Genomic DNA, 26,626 nt, shown 5'->3' on the forward strand with positions numbered 1-26,626 from the left:
ATCGCGCCACTTTCGCGCGCCATAGATTGAAATAACCGTTATCCCGAAATAATTACGCGATAAACGAAACTATTTCTTAGGAGTACCCTAAACCGTCCATCGTTATCTTCCGGCATATCGAGGTCTGTCATCGCGGCAAAAGATCATTTAACTATCGGAGGACTCGTTAGAGGAGTCCCCTTGAAGCCGAAGCGCTAAGCTACCGGCGTGGCGTTTAAACGGTTTTCGAGGATCGTTAGCTCGAGGCAGATAGAAACTGAAGATTCCTGAGGTGAAAGGGATCGAGGTTAGAAGCGATACGGAAACGAATGTCGCGCATTGCCTCTCTCGACATCCAGGACTCGACGTTTTCTGTGAGAGATAAAGGTTGGATGTATACACCTTTGATCCGTGTCCCTTTGAGGGGTGACTGAATGGTCGGAGGTGGGGTGGCACTTTAGTTTCACAGTGGTTGTCCCAGTGCCCTTGCGTGCGGTCGAAAAATTAGCTAGATTGTTTTTTTTCTTCCCTCCCCCCCCCTCTCTCTCTCTCTGTCTCTGTCTCTCTCTCTGGCTGACGTTTCCCCCGTGTACAGTGGCCAAAAGCGAAACGAAGGGCTGTCGGAGTGGTTTTCATCGAACGTTGGGCCAAGGCCGGGGTTGCCAAAGGAAGAGGAGATGGAAGAGAAGGAGTGAAATGGCGGGAGATGGAGAAGGGCGCGTTTACATCGAGCTTTTCCGTTTCCGAGGTATCCATCGATCCCTCCGCGAACGAGTTTTGTAACCCAATCAAAACTTTCCCCAGTTCCGTAATAAAGTCCCTCAAAGGGTTATCTCGATATTTCCTGATCGGCTAAGGCGGTTCGCGCTTATCCGCGACTGGATAACCCGAGGATCGCGAACAAAGGCTCTCCTTGAACGCGGATTATCGGAATATATACAGAAGTAGACTTTACGGTGGCTGCAATCAAAACACCTCGAGAGACAGAGGACAAGGCGTGTCGCGAGATGTTTTGTTCAGAGGCAGGCGACATTTTATTTTGAATAGTAGATGACGTGTTCGTCGATTATTTATTCGAATTATTCGGAGAAGCTTGATTGATGAAACAAACCAGAAAAAATTGTTTATCGTTTATTTATTGTAGGAAACTTTGATCTAGACGAGAATTTTGTTCATCTCTGACCTGAACGCGACGAAGGCGCTCGAAGAAAATCTCGTCCTCGGAGCAGTTCTCCATCTACGTACAGCGATAGATGGATTCTGCTTTTAAGGCAAAATCTGCCGGTCGTTACCAATAGCTCGAAACAATACCATCGGCAGAGAGACGGTCTCTGGGAACGATAAGTGGCAAAGAAACCCGCATCGCGGTCGTCATCGACGATGTCGCGTTCTTCCTGGACGGTTGATCCACGTGATGGAACGCGGAAGCGTTAGGCTAGAACGACCGGCGTCGTTACTGGTCGTGTCACCGTTGATTTTACCTCCCACCGCGTCTCTACGGTTTCCGCAAAAACAGCTGGATCGCGCCTAACGATCGTTTCCGTGGGAAAAAAGTAATTTGAAGTTACAAAGTTAGAGGAATAATGTTCCAAGTTAGAGGAAATTGAAGAAAATTTGTTGAAAGTGGATGGAATAGTGGATGAGAGCCTTAAAAATAACAGGGAGTTGGCCCTGCGTTCGAACAGATAGTATTGTTCTCTAATCCTAAGCGCCCTCGTTAAGTAGGTGCGCGGGGATTGAGTGAACCTCCACTGGAATACATTACGTGGCGCTGCTTGATGCAGATTGGCCACTTTTTGATCGAATTAAAAGGATAAGTGATAAGGGATAATTTAGATTTTTTAATTGGATAGGGTAAGAGAAGCTCGTTAACGTGCTCCAATTTAATCAGAATCTACTTCGAAATAATTTGGTATCCAAGAAGAAAAAAAATTCAATCTATCGATATTTCAAATCACCAGAAACAACCCGAACGAAATGAGACAAACACAATGATATCTACTCCGCAACTCTCGGAACGCAGAAATTCCGTCTTTCCTCCAACTGGAGCGTCTTCCGAAAAGTTCGCGAACCGCTTCCAAACTGTGTCGTGAGTCGAATCGCAGGCTTAAACCGCGGGCCAGCGCGCGCGTCATCTCGTAATCCGCTCCGATCGATAAATCCAACAAGGGGTGGCGGGCGACTTTTTACGGGCGTTTTTCCCGACCCCGTGCCCACGGATCGATCCACAGGGGGCGCGAGGGGTGTCGTTTATCAAATTCGTGGAGGGGGACGAGCGCGTTCGTCGTGAGTGGGGGGGGGGGGGTGGAGGAGAGAGAGAGGAGGAAAGCGTTTTTAATTAGCCGCGAGCGTTGAAAAGCGACGACGAGGCCAGCGTAAGCGGGAAACGGAACCGTGTGGAAAAGAAGGGAAAAGTTCGACTCGTTATCCGTCCGCGATATAACGCGCTGTGGGCAGTGGGGGGTGGTAGCGGATGGAGAAAGGAAATCGATATGGAAGAAGAGCGAGAAAGGTCGAAGATGAAAGTAAAGAGAGGGAGGGAAGAGCGGAGAGAAGAGAAGCGGGACTCGCGCTCGTTTCTCCTTACTCGTTAGTCACAGCCTCGTCTTTATGAATGGGTTCGTTCGTGGCTTACGAGGAATCGTACTATCTCTACTACCGCCACTTTCTCGCTCTCTTTCCCTTTCTCCAACGAGGGTGTCAGACAGCGTCCTTCTCCGGAGGGGGTTACCGCGAACCCTTACACAGTGCCGGCGACAATGGAAGGCGGCCGCGAATCGATCGTATTACCTCGCAAACCGCCGCCGCGCGTCCGGCGTCGTCGTCGACGTCGTCGTCGTAGTCTGTTTGCGAAGGTCGTAACGGTTACGAAACAGGAAAACCAGGGGCGCGTTACGTCGAGAATAAAATTTGCAACCCACCATCGCGACAATCTGAGATACGGTGATCCCTTTCGCGAATTTTCACGCGTAAAGGGGTTCACGAGGGATGTTCCATTGGATAGGGAATCGTTTAGGTAGGTAACGGACGATGGAAAGTTTGATGCAACTGTAACCCTTTCGAAACGTTGAGAATAAGGATTTTGGAGTCAAAGAGTCTCAAAGGAAGAACATTAGACAGAACAGTGATACCTTCAGCTGAGCGGAACAACCTTGTAATGCATAGCCTTCGAATTGACCTCTCTCTACCAACTAATACAAAATTCTACCTCAAGTACGCGACTGTCTTCCAACAGTTCGAATCCTCCTGTCTTCTTACAGAATTCAGACACTTTCTCGCGCGATCGAGGAGCCGCAATATCGTGCGACGGGCGCGCAACCCCCGGCAGGGCGCGGCCGATCCTCGATCGCGCTTCCTCCGCGAGGAGACGCGAAGGAAGCGTAAACCAGATGCGGGGGAGGATCGAAGGCCGTCGGAGGAGGTTGCCAATGGGTGGCGGCATCAGGGTGCGGAGAAACGCTGATGCAGGGGATGCTTTTATCATTCGTATCGCGGGCCTATTTTGGTGCCCGAAGCCTTTGGCTCTTAGGAGGTCTACGATCGTCGAGCCGAGAGAGACAGAGTTACGTTTCGGAGCGTACACGAAAGAGAATAAGAAATCGAGGGAGGGAAAGGGCGAGGTGAGGCGACGGAGGAGGAGACGAAGCCGCGGGTTGCGAGAGGAGACGAGGGAGGTCCGGATGGTATTCGAGGAATGTCATGTAATAATCGGGCCGCCATTCGAGCGTCCGTTCCGACGACAGGAGGCGCCACCGCTCGGTTCGTCTCGCCTTGGTCGTCGCGACCAACAGGGGGTGAACCGATAGGCTTGTCCTACGGAACAAGGGCCAGGAGGATAACGAACTTTCGGGGTGAATTGGGTCGGAGGCTTAGCGGATTTTTAAACTTTTGCTCGATTAAAGGAGCTAGAATCAACAAAACTGTTATTTTTTTATTGAAGACGGGGAGGGTTGAAGTTAACCAGGAGTAGGTTGCAACAGCGACTGTGGTTTTCGAATTTCTAAAGAGGTGACAAACGTCTAAGATAAATGTGTTTTATCAATGAAACTTTCCCTTCACTTGTTCATTGCAAACAAAATTTTAACATCCTAAGATAATCCTATAAATGTATTCGTTATAAATTTGTTCTATCATGGCAGGGCGTTGATTTCGTGTTCTGCTCCAAACGAGAACACGCGTTACAGTGATTACTACTTTTACGTACTTGTAACTCTAAAGTAACGAGAAGAACATTCGTGCACAGACTGCCCTTTCATCCCTCGTACATCCATTTCCCTGTCGGGAAGATTAGAAAACTTAGCCGCGCAGAATGAGTTTACGATGCAAGGCAAGCAACTAACTAAGGGTTAAACATTCCTCTTTAAACAATAAAATACATTACTACCTATGCTATACTGTACTTTCTGTTCGTCCAAAACATTTTCCAAGTAAGAATCCAACTAATGATATCTTTAGAAATTACTTAAAAAAAGCTACCAGAACTCGTGCCCCTCCCGTGACCTTTGACTACGGTCACCCGGTTCGGAGGGAAAAATCATCCCTGGGCACTTGGACTAGAGACAGGTCGCACCGAGTGGAGGGACGACGTATCGTTCTGGATATCCGGTCTTGGGGATTCGATTCACGGGAACCTCGGAGAATGTGCTCTCGTAGCCTCGAATGCGAATTTAATAAAGAGAATAAATCACTTTAATGTAACGCGCTGGCACGTCACTACGGAACGAAGGGGTGATGGTAGAGCTAAGGGGGTAGAGAAATTCAACGACGGGGGGAGGTCGAGCTAGATAGATAGATCGAAAGAGAGGGAGAACAGGCGAAAAAACCGGTATTTTTGCGTCGAGCACGGAGGGGTGCATTTCGTTGCGATTATAAAAGCTGGGCAACCCCCGGTGTGTCTAGACGACGTGGCCTCCTATCAAAAACAGACCACCGTACTGAAAAGGCTGAAAGGGCAAGGAACTCCTCACAATGCCAAGAAATTAAAGTTTCTCTGTATATCCACCTATACTCGTCCTATGCCTCTTCCTCTCCCCGCTTTCACGTCATTCTTCCCCCTCGTCCCTGTTCTTTATACGTCGCCTATCCTCCTCGACCGATGTCGACGTCGTACGAGAGAGAGAGAGGAGGGAAAAAATGGGAGAGTAAGAAAAAAAAAAATAAATAAAGAGATCACTTTGCCGATAAACGCAAACAGAATAGGGAGCAACGTACGCGCCAGTTAAAGAGACTGCTCTCTTTCTTCGCGGCAAATGTTTCGCAAGGACTCGCAGAATTCGTAACCTGTTGGAGTTCGATCGATCGCGGCGCGTCTGCGTCGATCATTTCCGTCGCCCTTTTGGAGATCGCGCGAAATGCGTCGCGCGGCTCGCCAATCGTGGAAGGGATGAACTACTTCGGTAGATTCAACTATTCAAACCGTTCACACGTTGAATCGATATTTGGACAAATTGTAATTGTAACTGCAGTTCAATGGGGCAGCTTGGTATTTTATAGCATTTCTAATACCAGCGACACTAAATTGACGGCTAATGTGATCTCATAAATGGCCAACGTCCCGATTGTGGTCTTTGTAAGCTCAACATTCAAACAATGACTACCGCTTGTAAAGCAAACTGACTCCACCATTCTAATCAATTACATATACTCCAAATGCTACAAATTCGCGAGCTTAACATTCAATGACTACCATCTGCAAAGTAAACTTACTTCGACTTTCGAACGCATACGTTTCGAGTGCAACAAATTTGCAAGCTTAACATTCCAACAATGACTACTTCCTGCGAAATAAACTCGAGTCGACGTTTCGATAATTACACGTATTTTCAGGACGAATTCGATCACCCGATTGAGTCTACGCGAACTTAGGGGGTTAAATTGTAGCCGGCCTAGAATTACGAGGCGGCTCGTAAATACGACGATATTGTCACGCGAATCAAAAGAAGGATTCATTGATACCCGAGAAACGTACGGCCCCGGCTAGCTGTCACAGCCAGTCACCGAATAATTTGCATAATCGCGGCTGATTACTACCGTTTACCGCGGGCTCCCATAGCTGTCCCGCCATATGTTGAACTTTGAAAAAATTCAACGAACGTTTCTCACCCACTCGAGACGATTCGTGGTACAGCTATGAGAATGACTCAAAGTCGCTGATTGCAGGTATATAAAAATAAATCACCTGCAATCCAGACTTCTCCGTTCCGCGAATAGTCTCTTCCAGGTAAGGTGATTCGATCGACGTTGCTCGAAATGAATGATCGAGTCACGAAAGTCATATTAAAAAACAAAAAAAGAAAAAAAGTAATAATTCATCGGGTGGTGAGTCTAGATCGGAAGTATGAATCAAGAAGTAGCGTGTCACGTGCTGCTTTTGCACGTCATCAAATAGGATATGCGAGCTGTGAATTGTAAAAGATTACTCACGTAAAAGGAATCTATTTTGTTTCATAAATTGCATTAATTCGGTAACATTCCTCAAGAGTTGAAACCTAAAATAGATAATAGCGAGAAGTTATCATCCTTTAATTTGCATATACACAAGCTTGTCACGACTAGAACATGAAGTTGTTAACGTAAGCGACCTCGAGTCGCACGATAAGAAATCGAGTAAATTCTGCACGCTAATCGTTGAAACTACACAGTGCGACAATTTCGAGATACATCGCGATCTAGATCGGTTGCCTCGTGAATCGAAGGGCACAGACCCGAATGTTTTTCTATCTGGTAGCGCTGGGAAATATAAGTGAGCCGTGCTGATAAACGACCTCTGGAATGTTAGATAAAACCGACTAGGGCCAACGAGTTAGTTAGCAGCAACAGTTGGCGAGGGAATTCATGTGTAACAGAACAAGAAAGCGAAAGGTAAATACCCTAGATAGGTATGATTTCGATTAAAAAACAAAATGGGTATAATTTAAGTAGTAACTTATCTTAATGTAAAGTAAAGTGAAATAAAAGTAACAAATAAAAACGTACTTGCCAAGACTTGAAGGTTTGATATGAAATATGATATAAATATAGTTGTCACCTCCTAGTCGCCACACGAGTTACGACGTAAAACCTATCGGCGACCAAGAGTCGCCTCTCGAGTGCAAAGGGTTAATAACCCGGTTTCGTTTTGTACGCGACAGATGGCAGTAGCAAATAGATGGAAGTCGAAAGATCACTAACCCCGATAGGCGAATAACCGCGCATTAACTCTTTGTTTACTTGTACCCAGCGGAATACTTTCGTTGTGCCCGATTTAATTAATTTTACACATCCGTGGGGTTTGTATACACGCTATCGAGCCGTGTCTACAAAAAAAAAAATGGAACAACGAATAAAACAAACCATGTTTTTCGTTACGCATTAAATCGATATTTCGAAACTGTTCGTTTAAAAAATAGTCTCACTTTGTGAGACTATTTTCTCAGAAAATGTACATGCCCGCGAACAAAGAACTCGCGTTTAATCCCACGAATCGCGACTATTAAACGTTAAGTTGATTCAAGTATTCCTCCGTCGTTGTATCGGGGAAGGTCAAAATAAATCTTGTTGTGCGTCGGTTAAGCGATATATACATGGCTCGTTAAACCTCATACTATATCGTCGGACATAGGTTAAGAACAGAGGTCGGAATATAATCGTTCCAGAACGATTCGGAATCGTACAGCATTCCGATCGTAACGGAAAGTTCGCGGAAAGCATCGAAACGAGTATAGAAACTGTACATGAGGACGGAAAACAAGAGCGTGTCTTTTCTTCTGTTTTCTACCTTTTTTCAGCCACGGTCGAGGTAAACACAGCGCGGCATGTTTTGTGGCGCCCCCTAACCGATAAAACGCCATCGAGGCGATCTCGTGTCTTTGGCTCGCGCATGTGAGAATCACGGCGTGACATACGGTTCGCAGTCAAACTGGCAACGTGACACCCGTTTAAAGTTGTCGGAAATTATGCTGTCATGCATGGTAATAATCCTGATAAGCCTACCTAACCTCAAAAGCTCGCGAGATAGAAAAATGTACTTAAACGAGCGTGAGTTTATGACCACGCCACCGCCACGCACGCCAGACACTGGCATGCTTCGATGGTGGGGCCACCGTGCCGAGCGACCGACCCCTTCCGCGCACATTTACAACCATCAAAAATGTATTTCGGTGTCAGTACTCACCCTCATCTGAGTCGTCCAGGTCTTCTTTTTCGATGTAGGATGTATCTGAAACCCACAAACACCACGGGTTAGCTGAAAATCCCTCGTGTTTTCGGGCAGCCTCGTTCGATCCACAGGCACTCACTCACCCGCCATGTTGTAACAAACTGCAGCGCGCCCTCGTGGCCACGCGATTAACTTCCTCAATCGAGATATATCGTTTCTTTAACACCGTATTCGCGGATATATCGATATTGCGCCAATTCTGATTCTCGTTTCAACGGTTTCTGAAATTTTGAAAGTGAAACGACAATATAAAAATCTGATCGAATATTATTTTGTTATCAATATAGAGACGATTAACGCGCGAATAAAACGTTAGTATTCCCGAGACGCCTGTTAAAGTCTGCATAAATTCGTAAGTGAATTATTTTTACGCTTACTACGACGTAGAAATGTTAATACCGAAGAGATTTGATTCAAAATTACAGATTCCATATAATGTGACAGATTTTAATTTTATTTGACATAGGTCTGAATTAGTTTTAAATAATTGCAAATTACGCTAATTAAACTGTAGAAAGGAAGCGCATACGAATAATTTCTAGGCTATTATAAAGCAACAAATCGTTTTTAGGCTATTAATACAAAAAAATATAGAAGTTGTGACTTATATATTTAATACATAAATTAGTATCTTACGAAATAGGGCAGGTTGTCGTGAATGAAAGTCAACAGAGTTCGTAAAAAAGTTTTGCAAAGTTATACATACGATAACATTTCATGTCTTCACAAAAAAATAATATGAGCTCATATATATTTATATGATATTTTTCAATATATACTACAAGATATCAATATATTACAGTTTTCTAAAGTAAAACTTACTTTGTAATAATAATGCAGACTTTCATAATTTAAGAGAGAAGAACTTTAAGTTTGTGGACAAAATAGTTTCTACATATTTGTGAACCAGTCACAAACATTAAATTGGAAATGTACAACATACATTGGTGGCAATTTCATTGTAAATTGCAAATATTGTTTCTTTCAGTATCTACAGTGTAAAAATAATATTCAAATTTTATTTGACTAATTTACTTTAGATATTTAAATAAATGCAAATTGTATGTAGGTAAAATCTAGGGAAAGTAGTTTGCACAGCCGATAGAGATAAGATGATATTCTTCGGTGCTTTGAATTTATACCATAATAATTTGTTTATTACATTTATATAGTTAAAAGCAACATTCAAAATAATACAGGTCGATTTATAGTCCTTCTCTTCATTTAAAATACTGTATTGTAAGAAAAGAAATGCACAGAATATTAGTATAGTCATATCCAATACGTGACGCATACGGCGTGTTGCAACAGTGGTTATCTCGTTACAGTTCCTGAGAATTGTATAATGTGAGAAAGGTAGTGGAAGAGTATTAAGAAGTGTTGGTATGCTTATGTGGTGTCATGTAAGATCGAGAGCTACTTCTTCGATTGTAGCCCTACACATCGGACACTCTACCAGCTGATTTGAACACGTTTCGCAAAATCCTCTGAAAGAGTATTCGTTTTTATGTTTCATATCAAATATGTGTTTAACTAACAAGATAACTGATCCTCGTTAAACGTAATAAACAAAGCTTATTGATACACGCATCACATTTATCCACACACATTGAATACGTAATCACTTATATCATATTTTCAATGGTTTCAAACTTCACTTCCATATCCTCTTATCTACACTAGTTATTGATATTTAATTAACACTTTAAATTATAACAGGAACACACACCTTACGTAAATATGGACATACTATACTTCAAATTCAGAATAAATAAAGAGGATCAGGTCAAGTAACTATATATATATACAGTATATATACAGTATATGTATATATATATTACCTGTGATTGCATGGCATTAATCTTACTGAAGCTCTTTGGTCGAAACACAACGTACACGAATCTTCTCTAACGCTAAGTTTTCTCAATTGATCCAAGTATATGTGTCTAGGAAGCACAATCTTGTCCTCAGGCTTCAAAGAAGCATAATCATTGAATTTTTGAAATTCGCGATCGGTAGGGGGATATTTGAATGGTACATTGCCAAAATTAAAAAGACATTGCTGGAATGACATGAAACTAGCTGCTGCAAAAAATCCAGACCTACAACATTTATAATATAAATTGATTATTTCCGTCGCCATTTTGATCGCATTATATTAATATAGACAAGCAAAAATACATAACCTCACTGTTTTGAAAACTTGGACACATGGTTTGAGTGGTACACCATTTATAGAAAATATTATCTCTAATTTGTTCAAATCTAATAAACAACCCAAAATGTCACCAGCTCTCCAACATGGTCTTTCGTAACATTGCTCACTCTTTGCATTATACCAAATCAATCTACGACAACCATCATAGGCCAAAGAAAATTCATCATCACCTATACCATACCCTTCCTAAAATATTAAAATAGAATAAATTAAACTGTTGCTTTTGTACATTTTAGTCGTATACATCAAGTAAAATATATAAAATTTTACATGATTTAAGAATGTGCTATCTTTCGTGGCCCATCCAATTTGCATCACTCCTGTACTTATTACAAGTGTTTCATAGTACCAAATGCCTGAATCTACTTGAAATGTGCATCGTACGCTCTCAAACGTATGTGCATCATTTCGCGCCTAAGATTTAAATAAGAATAATAGCGATGAATTATACAATATACGTATCTTGTAATAAAGCACATAAACAGAACAAACTTACTTCTAAACCATTGGGTGATATTTTCAGGTACTCGCTATCTCTTGTGTTCAACATAACATTTATACCGCTCATATCAACTGTATCGTGAGAATACTTTCTACCTTCCATTAAAACTGAAATAATAAAGACGTTTATTTAATTTTTACCTTATACTATTTAGATCTTTTATTGTCACGTATATTGAACATTTATAACACTCACATAAGTTATCTAGACACCACTGTGCACAGAAACTCACTTGGCGCCGTACATAATGAAATTCTGTTGTCCATTTCTCCAGTTCTAATAATGGATTTGATTTCTCCACCATTAAACGTTTCGTGATAGTTATTTTATTTTCACCTAGCAATATATTCAAAGTATTGTAGCTTACAATGTATTAATATTATTGTCTAAGATGTTTGTACAGTTTAGTATGATTAATACTCACTTGTTTGTGCAAACTTTTCTAAAGCTATTAGTGAAAATAATACGACATAAGGCTCAACATTTTCTCTCTGAAATCATGTATAAATTTAGAATTAAAGTGAATTCTTAAATGATAATCTTTTCCTCATGATTATGGCAACATAATAAACATACAAGATTTGAGATGAGATAATTTAAAGTTGCATCAGATAATATTGCAATGCTAGTAGGACCAGCTAATTTTTCTGCTATCCAACCCAATACTACACAGATATTACGTTGCTGAGTTGCACTGGTTTGTACATTTCCAAGTTTTTGTGATAATTGAAACATATGTGATAGTAGTAGAACAGAAACCTAAAAAATTAAGATGATTATATGAATGCTGTTATATGCATTTTATAAAGTATTAAAATGTATTTTTACCTTTGAAGGCAATGGACAATCATCTAATAAAAGTGTAATAACTGAAGGACCCAATGGGTTATGCATAGGAATAACATTAACCATTGAACTGACTACTTGTATCCACCCATCTTCTTTATCAGCAATTGCATGTAATTTTAACATTACAGGTGGTGGTCCTTGCTCACTAGAAATAAGTATATGAACATTTTATAATAATAGTTAAATTTTAAACGTAAGGTACTAAATTCAATAATGGCACATGTACAAATTTGTACAAGAAAAGGTTTACAATTTGCAACACTCACTTATCAACGAGAGAGCCAAGAATTCCTAGTGTCTCTAGTACCAACTTATCAATGTTAAATGAAGTTGGAAATTTGAAAGGCGTAGCAGTCATATCACTGGATGAAACTGTACCTATACTTGATTCTGATAACACAGTATTTTGAGCATATGCACGATTATGTCTACTATATGCCTCATGTTCTTCTGGAGTATCTTTACCCAGACAATTGCCCATTCCCACAATTTTATGACAATACTTTCAAAGGCTTTGTATCATATATATTTTCTAAATGATATTGACACAATTGACATGTGTATTATTAAATATTGCATTTAATGGGATCAAAAGTAATTCATATTTAAGAAGAACAATATTATTGTATATGTTATTTTACATATGTATGTGCAACTAGAAGCATTGGAGTCTAATATACATAGTAAGCTTGGATGCAGTATGCACTAAAGCTATGTCACAAACAGACATGCTTCTTTAACATATTTAATTAAAATTTATATTCACATTCTTGTTTTCCTTTTCATTCCTTTCAAATACATAGATAAATGCAATTTCACCAAAAATATACAAGAATTAAAAATCAGCTTACAGTTAAGACTATATATTTGTTGTGATAGTCAATCTGTAAACGGAAAAAGATTAATAACAATCTTTTAAACAATTTATTGGGTCATGTACGTGAATATTACATACTTGCTTGAAAGCTGCTATTTGGTTATGTTTTTATAAAAGCTGAACCCTATTATTTTGTTCTTTATCAACTTTTTTAGATTATGTATTTGATGCGGTAATTTCGAAAATCGTATCCATGTTACTTTTATTGTAAATAAAATACAATTTCAAATGTGATTACACGTTTTGAATCGTATCTTTTAGGTTATGGTCGTGATATTCTTTAAAACAGTAATCTCAGCATAGCAGGATACGCGCACTATACTAACTTTTACGTACCCTGATTAAACTTAAATCATACATAAGATAAACATTTGTGCGTCAGCATACGTTTTGGTTTTAGCATTCGTTTAATTAACATAATAAATGTTAAATTATGTAATTGGAAAATCACTTCATTGCTTCGCAAATATTCTCACAGATTTTCGTATGTGCATAAATTTGTATGACACGAGCATCGTACAGATGTTATAAAGGTCTAACTAATAAAGGTTTAGTAGAATGATACACGTACTTCAGAAACAGATAAATTGCAGAAGTACCATAGAAAATACTGATAAGAATATACATACAAAATAAAATAAATTTTGTAAGTTATATTTTACATAAATATTACTAGGACTTTTGTTTCAGGAATAAGGAAATATTTACATATTTTCAATGATATCATGTTTTTCGTATTCTGTATTTATGTATTGTTATGCATCTCAGTATATAACAAATATAAAAGAAAATCGCGTAGCATCATTGTAGAAATACCCCTGAAATTCACGAAGTGCATCATTTTATATTGACATGTATAACGATGAACAAACTTCTGATTTGTAACTATTTTTATACATATGTCATTTTTAGATTCGTACTTATAATTAATATAATCATGAATGTTATACAAAGTTAATTTGAAGTATGACCGCTATATCGAATGGTAATTTGCGTTGAAATGACAATATATGGCTGATTCTAAAAAAAAAAATATATAAAAATTACTTTATTAAGATTTTTTTCGTAAATTCAATAGTACATGAGTTACTTGCCTGGAATGTCATAGTGGTCTCCAACCGTTTTGAGTTTAAAAGGGGGTGAGGAAGTTAAAAAGTAAAATTCAAAATTGAGGGAACGATTTTTATTCATATTTAAAAAAGCAAACACTTCGTAATATATCAATTTACATTTTTTATTGCTGAAAATATACTTATCAATCGAAAATTATATATTTAATTGTTACGTACTAAAAATATTTATTCATCACAGTCATATGTATTTAAAATTAATCTTAGTAAATTAGTTAAATTCATTTTAAGAAACATAAATGGCTCCTCTACCAAACTAATATAATTTATGAGTCTTTTTATAATTTACTTTTCTTTGCGGGTTTTCAACTTCATTGTTACTTGTCTAATTCCTCCATTTTTATCTAGTTTTTTTTTGTATGTTTCCCCCCTAGATTTAGGGCGAAAATGTATGAACGGGTTTTTTTAAGGGGATTACATTTTTTAGTGGGATTTTTGGGTTAGGGCCTAACTACACACAGATGCACACACATTTCTGTTCGTAATTGATAAACAAAATTTTAAATAAAATTTAGGGGTTTTTTAACCTGCTTCAAGAGCAATCGTTCTGTACTGGTTGGCAACACTGGAGAAAAGTTAAACACATAACCTTACTTTTGCATGCGATTGTACGATACTTCATTTTACTCCTCGAAACACATACAATTATATGATGCATGGTTCGTAGATAAACGCTTACCCTTCTGGAACACAATGTTTGGGAATGACAGCCAAAAATGTAAATTTGAAAAAGTTTTATCAAAACATCGTATCACTCAGTCTAGTATGTTATGTGCTGTCAGTATTGCCATATTGCCACCTTCTAAAACCAAAAAATAATTTAAAATTATGCTCTAATTCCATTGTTATGAAAATGAAATGCGAGGGAATGATATATTTTGTGATTTTTTCGTTTATCGTTTTTGAACTATATACACATATTTGTATAGCCAGTACTATTATGACAATTTGTAAGAAACTTTTCGAATTGTCAGTTGGGACACAATGAAGGAATGATTTTTAGGGTATTTCCTTGAACATATATTTTTTTATTTATTCAAAAAAGATAAACCTATTTCATAATTTGTTATGCTTGGTGATGTAGTTTCATAACAAAATCTAACTAAACGACAAAAATCAGCTGGACAAAAATTTCTATCTTTTTTGAGAATCAGCCATATATCGAAAGAGTCGAAATCGCAAGCCAGTCGCGGTCCGTCTGGTACTTTCAAGACGAATTTCTTAACATACATCAAAGACGGATATTTGGCCGTTTTCGAATATTCGAAAATTAATACGCTATTAAGTTGTCTGTTGCCTGTGAATTTGAAACCGCAGGTCAAATTAATAAACACTTTGATACAAATCATTGAATGGCCCTTTTTATAAACCGTGCGATGCGATCACATGGGGAAGGCAGGATAATGTCAACGATCAATAGTATTACGAAAATGAATTGGTGATTCGTACATTGAAAATTTTGTGCACAACATGGTGTCTGGGGACCACGAGAGATTGCTGCCCGAGCCGGAGAATTACGTGAAATGTTTTTATGATCTGTTTAAAAGCATCGCCGAGGCACAGAGGTGCGAAACGCGTATAACCTCCTTCAAGCTTTGTTTACTTGATGCTTTTGGCGGTGACTTCATCTGTCACATATCAAACTGCATAGTTATGATAAAAAATTCAATAACATATTTTTATTGTTACACAATATGTTGATTAAAATCACGAAACCATTGGAATACGCGATAAATGTCTCAAGTTTTCAAAGTAACCTAAAATAGTTTGTTTATTAAAGTTGCCCTCTGATTGTCAGTTTGACAGTTCTCCTGTAAATAAGAGACCGACTTTACGAACATGTTACGTTTAATATTTACAGTTATTTGTGTTTAATTAACGTAGAAATCTGTTAAAACGTAGTATTAAGGCACTAATATTATGTTTTGTAATTGTAAAAAAATTTGTTCCTGTCATAATGTTTATTTTTGTAAACGTGAATATGTTGAACATTTTTAAAAATTTGTAAACTTAACAGTTTTTATTATATTATGGAAATTAAAAATATTAGAGTATATGTTTCCATTTTTAGAAATAAAGAAGAGTGGAGAAAATGTAAAAAAAATAAATCTATAAGGAAGAGGGACAGGAAAAAGGTATTATTTATTGTCCATACTTTTGTATAGTCTTTGTAATATGATTCAACTAATATCTTCAATGCTTATAGATTGATTTAAACGGGGACTTGAATTTTAATAATCCACCAGAAATAGAATTATCTTGCAATGCCTCTGCATTTGCTGTATTTGCTAGTGTTAGAAATGCTATTTTGGAAAGGTATGCTAAGACAACAACCGAAGTTTATAGAGCATCGAACTGCAATTCTCCACCACCGGAGCTTAGTGAAACTATTGATACGGAAAGTGATGATGAAGATAGGATATCAACTATACAGAGCTTACCAAAGGTAATAAAAAAAAGTGTTTATTATATATAATACGAATTGTGTTGAAATCCAAATGTTTTCAGATTGTAGGTATTGGTTTAAGAAGTGTGTTCACATTAATGCGGGAAAGTAGAACAATTGAACCTCTTTTATGTACAAAAGCACTATCGGCTTTACTGGATGTATTACAAGGACAACTTCCTGAAGGCCTCAAATCTGAACCTGATGATGTTATTGGTAAGGTATATAAAATCATTATTTTGAGTATGTTCTCTATCTTTTGCATTTTTCTTTTTCTTGTAGATCCCCTTTTTGATCTGCTATTGGATCTTGCAACTTCACATGGCCCTGAATCAGCAGCAGCCAACGATGGTAGTCACTTGACTGCTGTTGCCTGTGCCTGTTTATTGAGCCTTGTGGTTGTTAGAGGTGACACTGGTCGTTTGTTGGCAGCAACAGCTGCTTTACTTATGTGTCCCAGAGCATTAGCAGTTCAAAATATCCAAGTAAGTATTCTTCATAGCTCGTGATAATGTATTTCATCTTTCTGTTACTTGAAATTTCAATTTGTACAACATAGATGCCATGTGTGTTGACATCTTTACAAAGAAGCGTACAAGCAGTTTTACTCGGAAAACTTGCGCGACCAGACTGGATTACATATGGAGTTCCTAAATGTTCTAAGATTTATACTTCTACGCTTAAGTTACCAAATGAAATAAATAATATAATACTGAATGGAAGAAGTTTTGTGAGCGATGGAAAGTACCTATACCTACACACAAGTAGAGGATTATTGAAGATTGGTAGTGGTCATGGTGGAACTATATGGGGTCATATGTACATTCAGAAGGCAGACTTTTACCCAACAGAAACGGGTTGGCTTGGATACGCAAATGTTAGTTAACGGCTGTTTTTGAGTACCCAAACCTAAAAAAATGGTTTTCTAATATTAAATTTTTTACTTTTTAGAATACATTATATTTTAAATGTACACCCAGAAAACAGAGTGAATTACTAATTATTGATGCTGAAACTCTTGTAGTCACGGGAATTGCTGTATTAGAAGGTCGCGATTGGTCATCTTCTGTTATGTTTTCTGATGGTGAATGTTTAGGAATGATAACAGCTGGAAAAGACGTCAGTAATTAATATTATTAATTAATTAACATTTTTAATATTTCCGTAACTGATATAAATTTTTACTTATTTTCCCCAGGATGGTTTTGTAGTTAGAACAATAAACACATTAAGTAATCCAGTGACAGTCGCATCAGAGTTGCCATTAAAACTAGCCAGAAAATGCGTAGATGTTTTCGGATATGCTGCTTTCGATGAAGAACAAGTTGTTCACGCATTAAATCCGGGCTGTGATGATGAAATTGCAACCGTTACAGCAGGAAAAGAATTTGCTGTATTAAAAACAGTATCTGGAAAAGTAAATAGCAAACTCTTAAATTTGTTTAAAATTTGATCAATATGTCAAATACACGTTATGTTATATTTTGAAGGTACTATATAGTGGAAAAGGAACCTCTCTTGGGATGAAAAGTAACACAAGGCCTAATAGATGGGTAGAATTGACCATTGGAAAAGGCCCAAGACTTGTCAATTTTGCAGCCGGTCATGACGGTCAACATGTCGTTATGATCCTGGAAGATGGTTCAGTTTTGTTTGCTGGAACAGCCAGACGCGGAGAAGATGGCGATAGTAGTAAGTATATTACGGGTTTATAACATAAAAAGTTGTCAGAAATATTCTTAATAATAATGCTTAATTTTCATTAGACAAAGTTCGGCGACAACCTAAGCCAGTTAAACCAAAAAAGATAGCAAAAGTAGATGGTCAGTTTATTGTGGATGCTGCCTGTAATAATGGCTCGACAGCTTTAGTCACAAAAGAAGGATCCTTGTTAATGTTTGGCAAAGATACTTTGCACAGTGATCCAGTTTCTGGAATAGTTACCGATCTCAAAGATGTCTGTTGCGTTCACGTTTCGTTAGGAAAAGCTCACGCCGCCGTATTGACTAACAAAGGTCATTTATATACATTTGGTATCAACAATAAAGGACAGTGCGGTAGAGATTTCACAACAGTTCATACTATTAATAAAGATACCACAGTGGTTGCTATGGAAATGGGTACAGCAGAAGATGAACTCTTAGTAACAGAAGAAGGTATTTAGACCCGGGATAGCTTTCATTTATGTATCCGATACGAAGACTCAACACTATTATTTATACTTAGATGGTGCGGAGCCTGCTGAAGATTGGGAAGAAACAAGAAGGATGTGTCCTCCAGGACAACATCAATGGCGGCACCGCGCCTGTATGGTTTGCACAATATGTCGAGAATGTACTGGGTATAGTATATCGTGCTTGAGTGGTGTACGTCCAGATCGCAACCCAGGCCAGTAAGTATCGCTAGCACGTTTCGCATAGTACGAGAGGTTAAAACTGCGGATTTTCAGGGAATGTGGATGCGGTGGAGGTGACAGTGGATGTGCGGAATGTGGATGTTGTCGCACTTGCGCGAGCAAAAGTTCTACTAATGGTAACAATTAAAGCCTAAATTGTTATTAAACAATTGTTGCTAACTTTCTTACATGTTATTTTCATACTTTAGGTAGAATAAGTTCAAATTTTCGGGAATGTTTACAAAGACGGTTGGGAGAAATAAAGCTGAGACAGAGAACCAAGGCAGGTCCAAGCACTGCAAAGTATGGAATGAAGATGAAAGGTCCGAATAATCAAAGATTGGGTAGATGTCTTCGTAAAATAGGTGTACCGTGTATATATATATATATACAAAAATTAAATGTAGTTGTGTGAAATTTAATGTAACAATAAATTTTTTTACTAAAAAGCTGGACCAAGTGTGGCACAAAAAAGTTGTCCTGGGAAAATGGCGTTAGGATTGAGTAGTAATTTAATGCCCGAAGAAGGCGTTGGAGGAAGCGATATAGAACGAGGGGACGCGGCAAGAATTGCTAGTATACCACCAGCTAGAGTTCCTATACCCAGCGAAAGTCCCGTGGTTCAAGTATCGTGCGGCTTGCATCACACAGGTAATGTACAGAGGTTACGTTCACATCTTAACCGATGTATAAAATATCCTTCAATAATTGTGTCATATATGATATATAGTGGTACTCTTACAAAATGGCGAAGTTTATACATTTGGAAGTAACGTATATGGCCAGTTAGGTGTGGGAGATTTAATAGCACACGCTGGACCAGTTCATGTTAAATTATCAGGCATAGCTACACAGGTTGCCGCTGGAAGTAATCATACTGTTGTACTTACATCAAAGGGCGAAGTATTTACGTTTGGAGCTTACCAAGTTCGTATCGTTCTTCAAATTTAATTGGCAGTGGTGTTCAATTATAATGTTTTTATACTTGCTCCTCTTATACACAGAAAGGACAATTAGGTATGAATTGGTGGAATGGTCAAAACGAATCCTCAAATACCAATTCCCAAGGTAGTCGTCGTTCTGATAGGACGCAGCCATGGCATAGTTTTCCAAACATAGTTCCAAATATCGGTCCACGGTGGGGTAGGCGGGCAACGTGGGTCGGCGCAACTGGAGATCAGACTTATGTTAAAATTGATGAAATAAATTCTATTAGTTTAACAAGGAGTACTGTTATGGCAAATAAAAACTGCATAAGTATGTTCTTCTTTTTAAAATTGTCGCTCCACCACTAATATATGGCAAGTGTGCTTAATTGTAACAAAATTGTTTCAGTATTAATTCCACATCAAAACGATCAAGCGAATTCGTTCAAATGTTTAGTCATAAGCAAAAGGGATGGCACTTGTAATAGTTACAGCGGGACAGATCAAGTTGACTTCAATAATTGCGCAGCATGTTTAGATCCTTTGTATAACGTAATTTGGACTTTTAATCCGACTAATAATGAAATAAGTTTATATAATATTATATCAACGGAAATTAGAACGATTCCTGGTTTGGAAGTTTCCATCCTAAGTCCAGGTTTGGCACTGCCTGTAGTATCGAATTGTTTCGTAACGCGTTCTCAAGCTGCGATGCATTTATTGGGTTGCTTGGACACCCTCACGCAATCACAAGATGAAAATTTGTCTATAATCGAAGAGAACGAATGCAATCAAGCAACGCATGGCAAAGTATACAGTCGCGAAGACTTTGTTACGGTTAATAGATTCGAAAGTGCGTATAAAGATGATGAAAAAGTACATATATTTAGATACTTTTATTAGCGAGTATTTGCATATATTTTTAGGTCATGGTGGTGGTTGGGGTTACTCTGCTCATTCGATCGAGGCTATCAGATTTATGCCCTATACTGACATTTTACTTGGCGGATACGGTTTGTTCGGAGGTCGTGGAGAATATACAGCAAAAATAAAAGTAAACACTTCTTTTACGCTCGAATCTCAAGAAGTGATTCGAAGTGGCGATAAGTGTTATAGCTTCAAAATTATTGCAGCTCTTTGACATTGGTATGGATGGAGGGGATCAAGAAAATGATGGCGAACTTTTGGCAGAATCTGAAGAAATACCGTACGAATGTGGATCAAGACAAAAATATTCTATTTTATTTGACGAACCAGTTCCGTTGCAAGCAAACAGGTGGTATGTTGCGTGGGCCAAAGTCAGTGGCCCTTCTAGTGACTGCGGATCTGGTGGTCAAGGAATGGTCACAGCCGAAGATCAGTTAGTCAATTATTTATTTTTATTAGAATTTAACGAAATTTAAAATAAATTATAATCCGCATAATTCTTTTTAGAGTTATGTTTTATTTTAAATCTTCGAAAAGATCCAATAATGGAACGGATGTGAATGCTGGCCAAATTCCTCAATTATTGTACCGAGTTGTCACACCCGAAAATCAAACTCCTAATAGGCAAAGGGATCAAATTGAGCCGGTATACGTGTTAAAAAGAGATTTCAGTAGAACGGTCACCAAAGTATGTATTTATTTTTGCTCTAGTTACACACGATAGAAACCCGCGGAACATCATTTTTTGTAATATATCCCTTTCCAGGAATGTTTTCAGTCATTGATATCCCTTCTTCAGTGGAGTTGGAATACATTAAAAGCAGCACTAAGCGATACCATGTCTCATGCCACTTCTTCGTCTCACGCATTACTTGAAATGGAACGTTTAGTTTATATTAGTAAAGCTAGTTTACGGTTACTTAGAACTTACACCAGCGAAATTTATCCGAATCAAGGTACGTGACCAACTTTTTTCCAAATGTTGGGTTATCTTTCAATATAATATTGGTAATAATTTGCAGTCGGCAAAAAAACCCCGGCCGAGTCGGTGCGCCTAGCTGAATGTATAGGCGAAGTTCGTGCATTGTTGCATCAAATTTTATCCGATACTGTGCCATTCAATACAAAAAGTAAAGGAAAAATGCGTTTTAACAAAAGTGAGTTGTTACAGATTTTAGTGTATTCTATTTCGAAGCATGTCTTGTGTCGCGAGTGTAATATGTAAATAATGTTAAATAGGTTCGGGTGCCATACAGAATAAGATGCCGAATAGCATATTAGACGAGTGCCATAGAACGTTTGTCGCTTGTTACCATGCATTTTATCCTACAGCATATTTAAAGTGGACGTGTCTGTGCGAATTGTTGTCTGAAATTGATAGAGTAAGTATCTCTAACAATTCTCTAAATAAAAAACATTAGATTTAATTTATAATTCGCGGTACATCGCAGGAACAAGGGAGGACTACAAAGGATAGGCTCCTATCGGCCGTGCTGGCTTCTTTGTGCAATCCTGCTATCCGTCTTCGATGTACATTTCCAATTTTAAATAATATTATGGATAATAGCGACAGCATAAATCGACAACTTAGTCCATCCGACAATACCGGCTTACTAATGATAAACTCGACTGAAAATCATCAGTATCCAATTTTGGTTGAGCAGATCAGTTACAAGTCTCAGGTGGAAAGTTCTGGCAAAGAGAGCATAAATTGGACGTTTCGCGATGTCCTCGACAGACTTTTAGATCTGATCCTAGTCCCTGTGAAGAAAAGTCTTTGCAGAGAGAAGACTCAATCACTGCCAGAGTTGATTCTTCATTGCTGTTATTTATTGGCACGTGTCATCGCCGAGTTAGCGGCACAGTCGAGTGGAAATGAAGACGAACTCCAAGCTGCTTGCGGCAGACTTATCTACACCACGCCTTCAAGATTCACCCGAGTGAATCAAACAAGATCGTGGAACACTGGCAACGGTTCACCAGATGCAATATGCTTTTCGGTCGATCGACCTGGTATTGTTATTGCTGGAGTGGGCATCTACGGAGGTGTTGGAGTGTATGATTATGAATTGGAGCTACTCGATGATGTGAGTACTACTATTTGTTAAATTTTTAAGTGTCAGTGAGTACCAATGTTATCAAACGTCATCGTATTCTATAGCAAAATAACACAGGCAACGATCCGTCTCACACTCAACGTTGGAGTAGTTTGGATTTTACACGCGGATCTTTTGGACCGGATGATTGCGTTAATGACATAGTAGAATTAAAGTTTGATAAACCCGTGCCCATCAAGGAAAACGTGAAGTACGCCATTAGATTGAGAAACCGCGGTGGGCGTACAAGTAATGGCGACGGCGGCCTGAGCGTTGTCAAAGGATCAGACGGAACAACTTTTACTTTCACGGCTTGTTCCTTGAGCTTTAATGGTACAACGCAAACCAGAGGTCAAATACCGCACATCCTCTATTACTCAAACCCTCAAGATTCTGACGGTCAACACACAAGCAAGGCGATGGCTGAAGTGCAGGCAAGGAAGTGTACCCTTGCTATGACTGCCACGATTATTCAACGGTCCAACGAAATTCTCGCATTAGCAAGAGAGAGGGCAGAAGAAGTGGTAGCCACCGAAGTACTCGGGAATGCGACATTCGTGACAACCCTCTTACCATTGGTCATGGCTCATATTAGTCCTTTAGCCACGTCAGATCCCCGAGTGAGGAACCATCTTTTTGTATATTTCCTGTATTAAGTTGTAGCGTAATCATTTGCCGTCTTTTTAAATTAGCGATTTTAAATCAATTATTTTTTTTTCTAGAGTGGAGTACAGGTTCTTACTTTGATACAAGAGATGCTTCCCCATGTCGCGGCACTTAATTTACTATCTACGATGGGATCATCCCAAATATCTCAAGATGGCGAAGTTCAATCCCACGTTTCGCCACCCATCACCACTAGTCATCATTACGCGTGGTTGGAAAGCGATCACCCTTATAAACCTGCTACGGTATCCCATTACAAAGTTACCTTCCCGGATACAGTTAAATGGTTAACCATTGAATTCACTCCGGAGTGTGGTACCGCCCAGCCGGAGGATTATTTGCAACTCTACATTCCCAATATAATTTCAAATTCCCTGACAGGGTAAATAGGATTAATTAAATTTCAATCGAAGTCTCTTAAAATGCTTTCTATTTATTTTGATGTACTCTTAGGACAAACGTGAATGCATCGCTAGAAGATACGCCTTTACATTGGCCCGTGCTACACAAGCTGAGCAATGTGCAAAATCTGTGGCCTCAAAACGCGGTCGTATTACCTGGTAAATCGTTGTTTCTCTGCGAAATGGTGCAAGTGATGTAATCGACATTTTAATAAACCAACTTATTCATTGTTACAGGGAACGAAGTAATATTCTCGTTGGAAACTGCGTCGGATTACATGAAAAATGAGAGAGCAGTTACGTACGGATTTAAGTGCTTGGTTATCGGATACGATTGGATAACGTCGGGGAATGGTTTGAAAAATTTGGAAACTGAATTATCATTCCTTGGCGGAGCTTGTGCTGCGAGTCTCATAAAGAAGAACCTCGCGTTACCACCTGTGTCTAGTACGTATATATTATTTCTATTAAATATTTTTGTTTAAAACGCGTCAGTTTTTTTTTTTTTTTTTTTTTTTTTTTTAATGAATGTCTTCTTCCCCTGTGAAATGATTCGAATTGTATACTTGAAAGTGCATATTTACGCTTAATGTTTGTTTCGGCATTTAATGAGCCTGTTTATGCCTTTGCAGATGAAGAAGTAGAAGAGGATTTGGAGTTGATGCAAGAAACAGCAAAGAGGATTTTCTCCGTTCATTCAACGCTACTTGGACGAGGATTCGCCTTGGCGTCACCCCCTACCGTCTCCCAGGCTCTCGATGGCGTTCTTCCATTCAGGTAAGTAGCTAATTATACTGCTCGATTCTGCACAACCAGTTGTCGGTAAAGGAATGAAACTAAAAAGGAACTGGCGTTTTTATTGGTAACAGGATACTGAAATTAGCTTGATCGCTAAATGTTACTTCTTAATTAATTAATTAATTGAATCTTATCACACAGAATTCCTTTTTAGTATCATTAACTTTTTGCTGTCTTCGCTGATAAAAGAGCTACCGTTTGACCTAGTTTTCAGAATCTCTTATGAATTAGGGTTTTATCTTGATTTATTACGCGTTATCTAGATCCAAGAAACGTTTTCGAATGAATTACAGTTATTTGAACCATTTTTTAATATCTAGAAAGGTTTAGATTACCTTTTAAAGACCCCAACATCCATTTAGAAAAAAGAATAATATATCGAAACAAAATTCTGTTTCACCGCCGATTATAAACTGTTTACAATTCCAAAGCGTGATTTGCGTATAACGGTTAAGTTTGCTTTCGCGTTTCGTCGAAAATAGCCATCGATCCACACAGTGAAGTATCGTGAACTTTGACGTAAATACAACGCATATTATTCATATTTATATTGCATATTTATGTGGATGCATATAGGGGGACAAGAGAGATATACAGGAAGCTAGGAAGGGATATATTTTGAGAATATCGATTGGACATTGAATCGGTGCTCGTTGTCTGCGTATCAGCTACGTCTTTATTCTCTCCCTTTCATCGATGGTCACGGCGTTCAATGTAAAACAAATTATACAGTCGGCTGTTGTTATATCACAGTATCACGATAATTGCGACTAAACCGTCGTTGCATAATTTAATTCGTCGCCAAAGTACGGTAATTGTACACGTATACACAGTTTGTACTCACTGGTCGCGTTCGCTTGTATTGGGTGATAGTCGGGGTTCGTTTCGCACGGGAGCGTTAATTAGGCTCACCTTGACACGATCCAAGGTGGAAACGCTCGATTCTGAATCGATTTTTGAGAAAGTTGTTGAATTTCTTAAGCCTCTGAGCTGGAGGTTCTATGAGGATCCCATTTATATTTTTTGGAAAAGCAAGGCTATCCACCTTCGGAGGGTGTATATATAGAAATAACTCGATATAACGTCACTAGTTGGTGTTCTTATATCGAGGTAAGATAGCGATTTGATCCTCAGGATTCATGTTTGGACTCATTTTCACCGAAAAGACCCCACCAATCCATTGGTAACAGTTTCATACGAACACCTTGAAAAATATAAAACTGATCATTCTCATTACCAGTTGCTCGCTGAACTGTCGTTATAACGAGGAACTACTTGACGCTTCTATACCAACTTCTCGTTAGGTTCTTACGTATTAAATTGCTCGAATATTATCAAATGTCGCCGAATCATTTCGAAAGCTCCGCGGACCAATTTCCACCCGCTGCTTCGGGGTTAAAGCGAAACAACGTCGCGAAAGTCGTTACAGGGGCAAGTGCGGCAGCATCAATAATGCATGGCTCACACGTGCGGGAGATGACTGCACACGCCGGGACAAAAGCATCGCTTACGGTGCTCCCATTGTACTTTTAAAACGCAAAACGGCCAGCTCGGTGGTAATACTGAAACGAATCGCCGCTTTCGCAAACAGTCGTTCAACCGTCGGAGCTGTTTCCTCGTTGCTCGAATTCCAAATAAGCCTACCTTCCGCTCGCGGAATTCCGCGACGATCGGGTTCATTAATCATTGGAAAACGTGATTCTTGACTCGTTCTTTTTCTCTGTCGCGTCGATGTTAGTTTATTCTTCGAATGAGAAAGAATTTCTTGATGCTGTACGTATATAGTGTTCTTTGAAGTCGTAGAAAGGTAGGTTGGGCTATAGTATCCACAGTCACAAATTAAATAGTACCAGAAGGGTGTTACTTCAAGCCCGAACTGAACGATAAGAAGTTAAATTCCTAAAACAACTAGATGCCTCCATAAAAAAATCTTTCGCAAATTCTGCAAAATTTCCTGAATGAAACTTATGATTGCTAAGTTAATCTTACCAGTCCACCATCATTGACGAATCGCCAAATGTTCATTTCCGTAATCTTCCACCGATGCTCGTGTCCCCACAATTTCTGATTAGAGTTCCAGAGATGTGATTACATTTTTAATACAAATTGCTCCGATAGATTCTACTCTCGTAATTTTGATTGATCGCGAAGGAGAAAAAATGGCGCCTAGCGGTGCATTGCTCGCTCGAATGACCCATCAGCGTTCCGTGCATCGATAT

The 26,626-nt window shown here is 38.8% G+C and overlaps 3 protein-coding genes across 5 annotated transcripts in view; 1 reads left to right on the forward strand and 2 right to left on the reverse strand.

The window, feature by feature from the left end:
* The window catches only part of LOC128895052 (serine/threonine-protein phosphatase 4 regulatory subunit 1-like), a 163,301-nt gene extending 155,020 nt beyond the window's left edge, over positions 1-8,281 (reverse strand). Inside the window, exons 1-2 of the mRNA XM_054157275.1 lie at positions 8,260-8,281; positions 8,132-8,176 (exon numbers count right to left, since the gene is read on the reverse strand). Coding sequence (XP_054013250.1) covers positions 8,132-8,176; positions 8,260-8,266 — 52 coding nt within the window. The 5' untranslated portion in view covers positions 8,267-8,281. The remainder of the gene's footprint in view (positions 1-8,131; positions 8,177-8,259) is intronic.
* Positions 8,282-8,850: 569 nt separating this feature from the next.
* Positions 8,851-13,527, reverse strand: LOC128895058 (RING finger and SPRY domain-containing protein 1-like). The gene is made up of 11 exons (XM_054157288.1): positions 12,701-13,527; positions 12,012-12,629; positions 11,725-11,890; positions 11,473-11,655; positions 11,321-11,387; positions 11,092-11,232; positions 10,891-11,003; positions 10,665-10,808; positions 10,363-10,580; positions 10,018-10,278; positions 8,851-9,663 (listed from the first exon to the last, which is right to left on the reverse strand). Exons 2-11 carry the CDS (start codon positions 12,224-12,226, stop codon positions 9,576-9,578), a joined length of 1,596 nt encoding a protein of 531 aa, XP_054013263.1. The 5' UTR covers positions 12,227-12,629; positions 12,701-13,527; the 3' UTR covers positions 8,851-9,575.
* Positions 13,528-14,713: 1,186 nt separating this feature from the next.
* Positions 14,714-26,626, forward strand: part of LOC128895046 (E3 ubiquitin-protein ligase MYCBP2) — a 278,943-nt gene continuing 267,030 nt past the window's right edge. For all 3 annotated transcript variants that reach the window (XM_054157264.1, XM_054157265.1, XM_054157263.1), the window contains exons 1-29: positions 14,714-15,317; positions 15,824-15,887; positions 15,959-16,198; positions 16,261-16,414; positions 16,481-16,683; positions 16,758-17,075; positions 17,150-17,317; positions 17,397-17,615; positions 17,689-17,890; positions 17,965-18,354; positions 18,425-18,590; positions 18,648-18,730; positions 18,803-18,967; positions 19,044-19,244; positions 19,324-19,520; positions 19,598-19,850; positions 19,929-20,372; positions 20,446-20,573; positions 20,653-20,879; positions 20,954-21,134; positions 21,213-21,402; positions 21,469-21,603; positions 21,686-21,828; positions 21,898-22,533; positions 22,608-23,162; positions 23,265-23,590; positions 23,662-23,768; positions 23,847-24,056; positions 24,242-24,386. In XM_054157264.1, the coding sequence (XP_054013239.1) occupies positions 15,223-15,317; positions 15,824-15,887; positions 15,959-16,198; positions 16,261-16,414; positions 16,481-16,683; positions 16,758-17,075; positions 17,150-17,317; positions 17,397-17,615; positions 17,689-17,890; positions 17,965-18,354; positions 18,425-18,590; positions 18,648-18,730; positions 18,803-18,967; positions 19,044-19,244; positions 19,324-19,520; positions 19,598-19,850; positions 19,929-20,372; positions 20,446-20,573; positions 20,653-20,879; positions 20,954-21,134; positions 21,213-21,402; positions 21,469-21,603; positions 21,686-21,828; positions 21,898-22,533; positions 22,608-23,162; positions 23,265-23,590; positions 23,662-23,768; positions 23,847-24,056; positions 24,242-24,386 (6,545 nt within the window). In that variant the 5' untranslated portion in view covers positions 14,714-15,222. The remainder of the gene's footprint in view (positions 15,318-15,823; positions 15,888-15,958; positions 16,199-16,260; positions 16,415-16,480; positions 16,684-16,757; positions 17,076-17,149; positions 17,318-17,396; positions 17,616-17,688; positions 17,891-17,964; positions 18,355-18,424; positions 18,591-18,647; positions 18,731-18,802; positions 18,968-19,043; positions 19,245-19,323; positions 19,521-19,597; positions 19,851-19,928; positions 20,373-20,445; positions 20,574-20,652; positions 20,880-20,953; positions 21,135-21,212; positions 21,403-21,468; positions 21,604-21,685; positions 21,829-21,897; positions 22,534-22,607; positions 23,163-23,264; positions 23,591-23,661; positions 23,769-23,846; positions 24,057-24,241; positions 24,387-26,626) is intronic.

Source organism: Hylaeus anthracinus, unplaced genomic scaffold, assembly GCF_026225885.1.
Source record: "Hylaeus anthracinus isolate JK02 unplaced genomic scaffold, UHH_iyHylAnth1.0_haploid 4, whole genome shotgun sequence".
Classification (NCBI taxonomy): Eukaryota; Metazoa; Arthropoda; class Insecta; order Hymenoptera; family Colletidae; genus Hylaeus; species Hylaeus anthracinus.

Coding starts and splice junctions, on each gene's coding strand:
- LOC128895058 (XM_054157288.1), bottom strand. CDS start 12,226: ATGGGCAATTGTCTGGGTAAAGATACTCCAGAAGAACATGAGGCATAT. Junction 11,004..11,091: donor GTGGTGTCTAGATAACTTAT/GTGAGTGTTATA, acceptor TTATTATTTCAG/TTTTAATGGAAGGTAGAAAG. Junction 9,664..10,017: donor TTAATGCCATGCAATCACAG/GTAATATATATA, acceptor ATACTCTTTCAG/AGGATTTTGCGAAACGTGTT.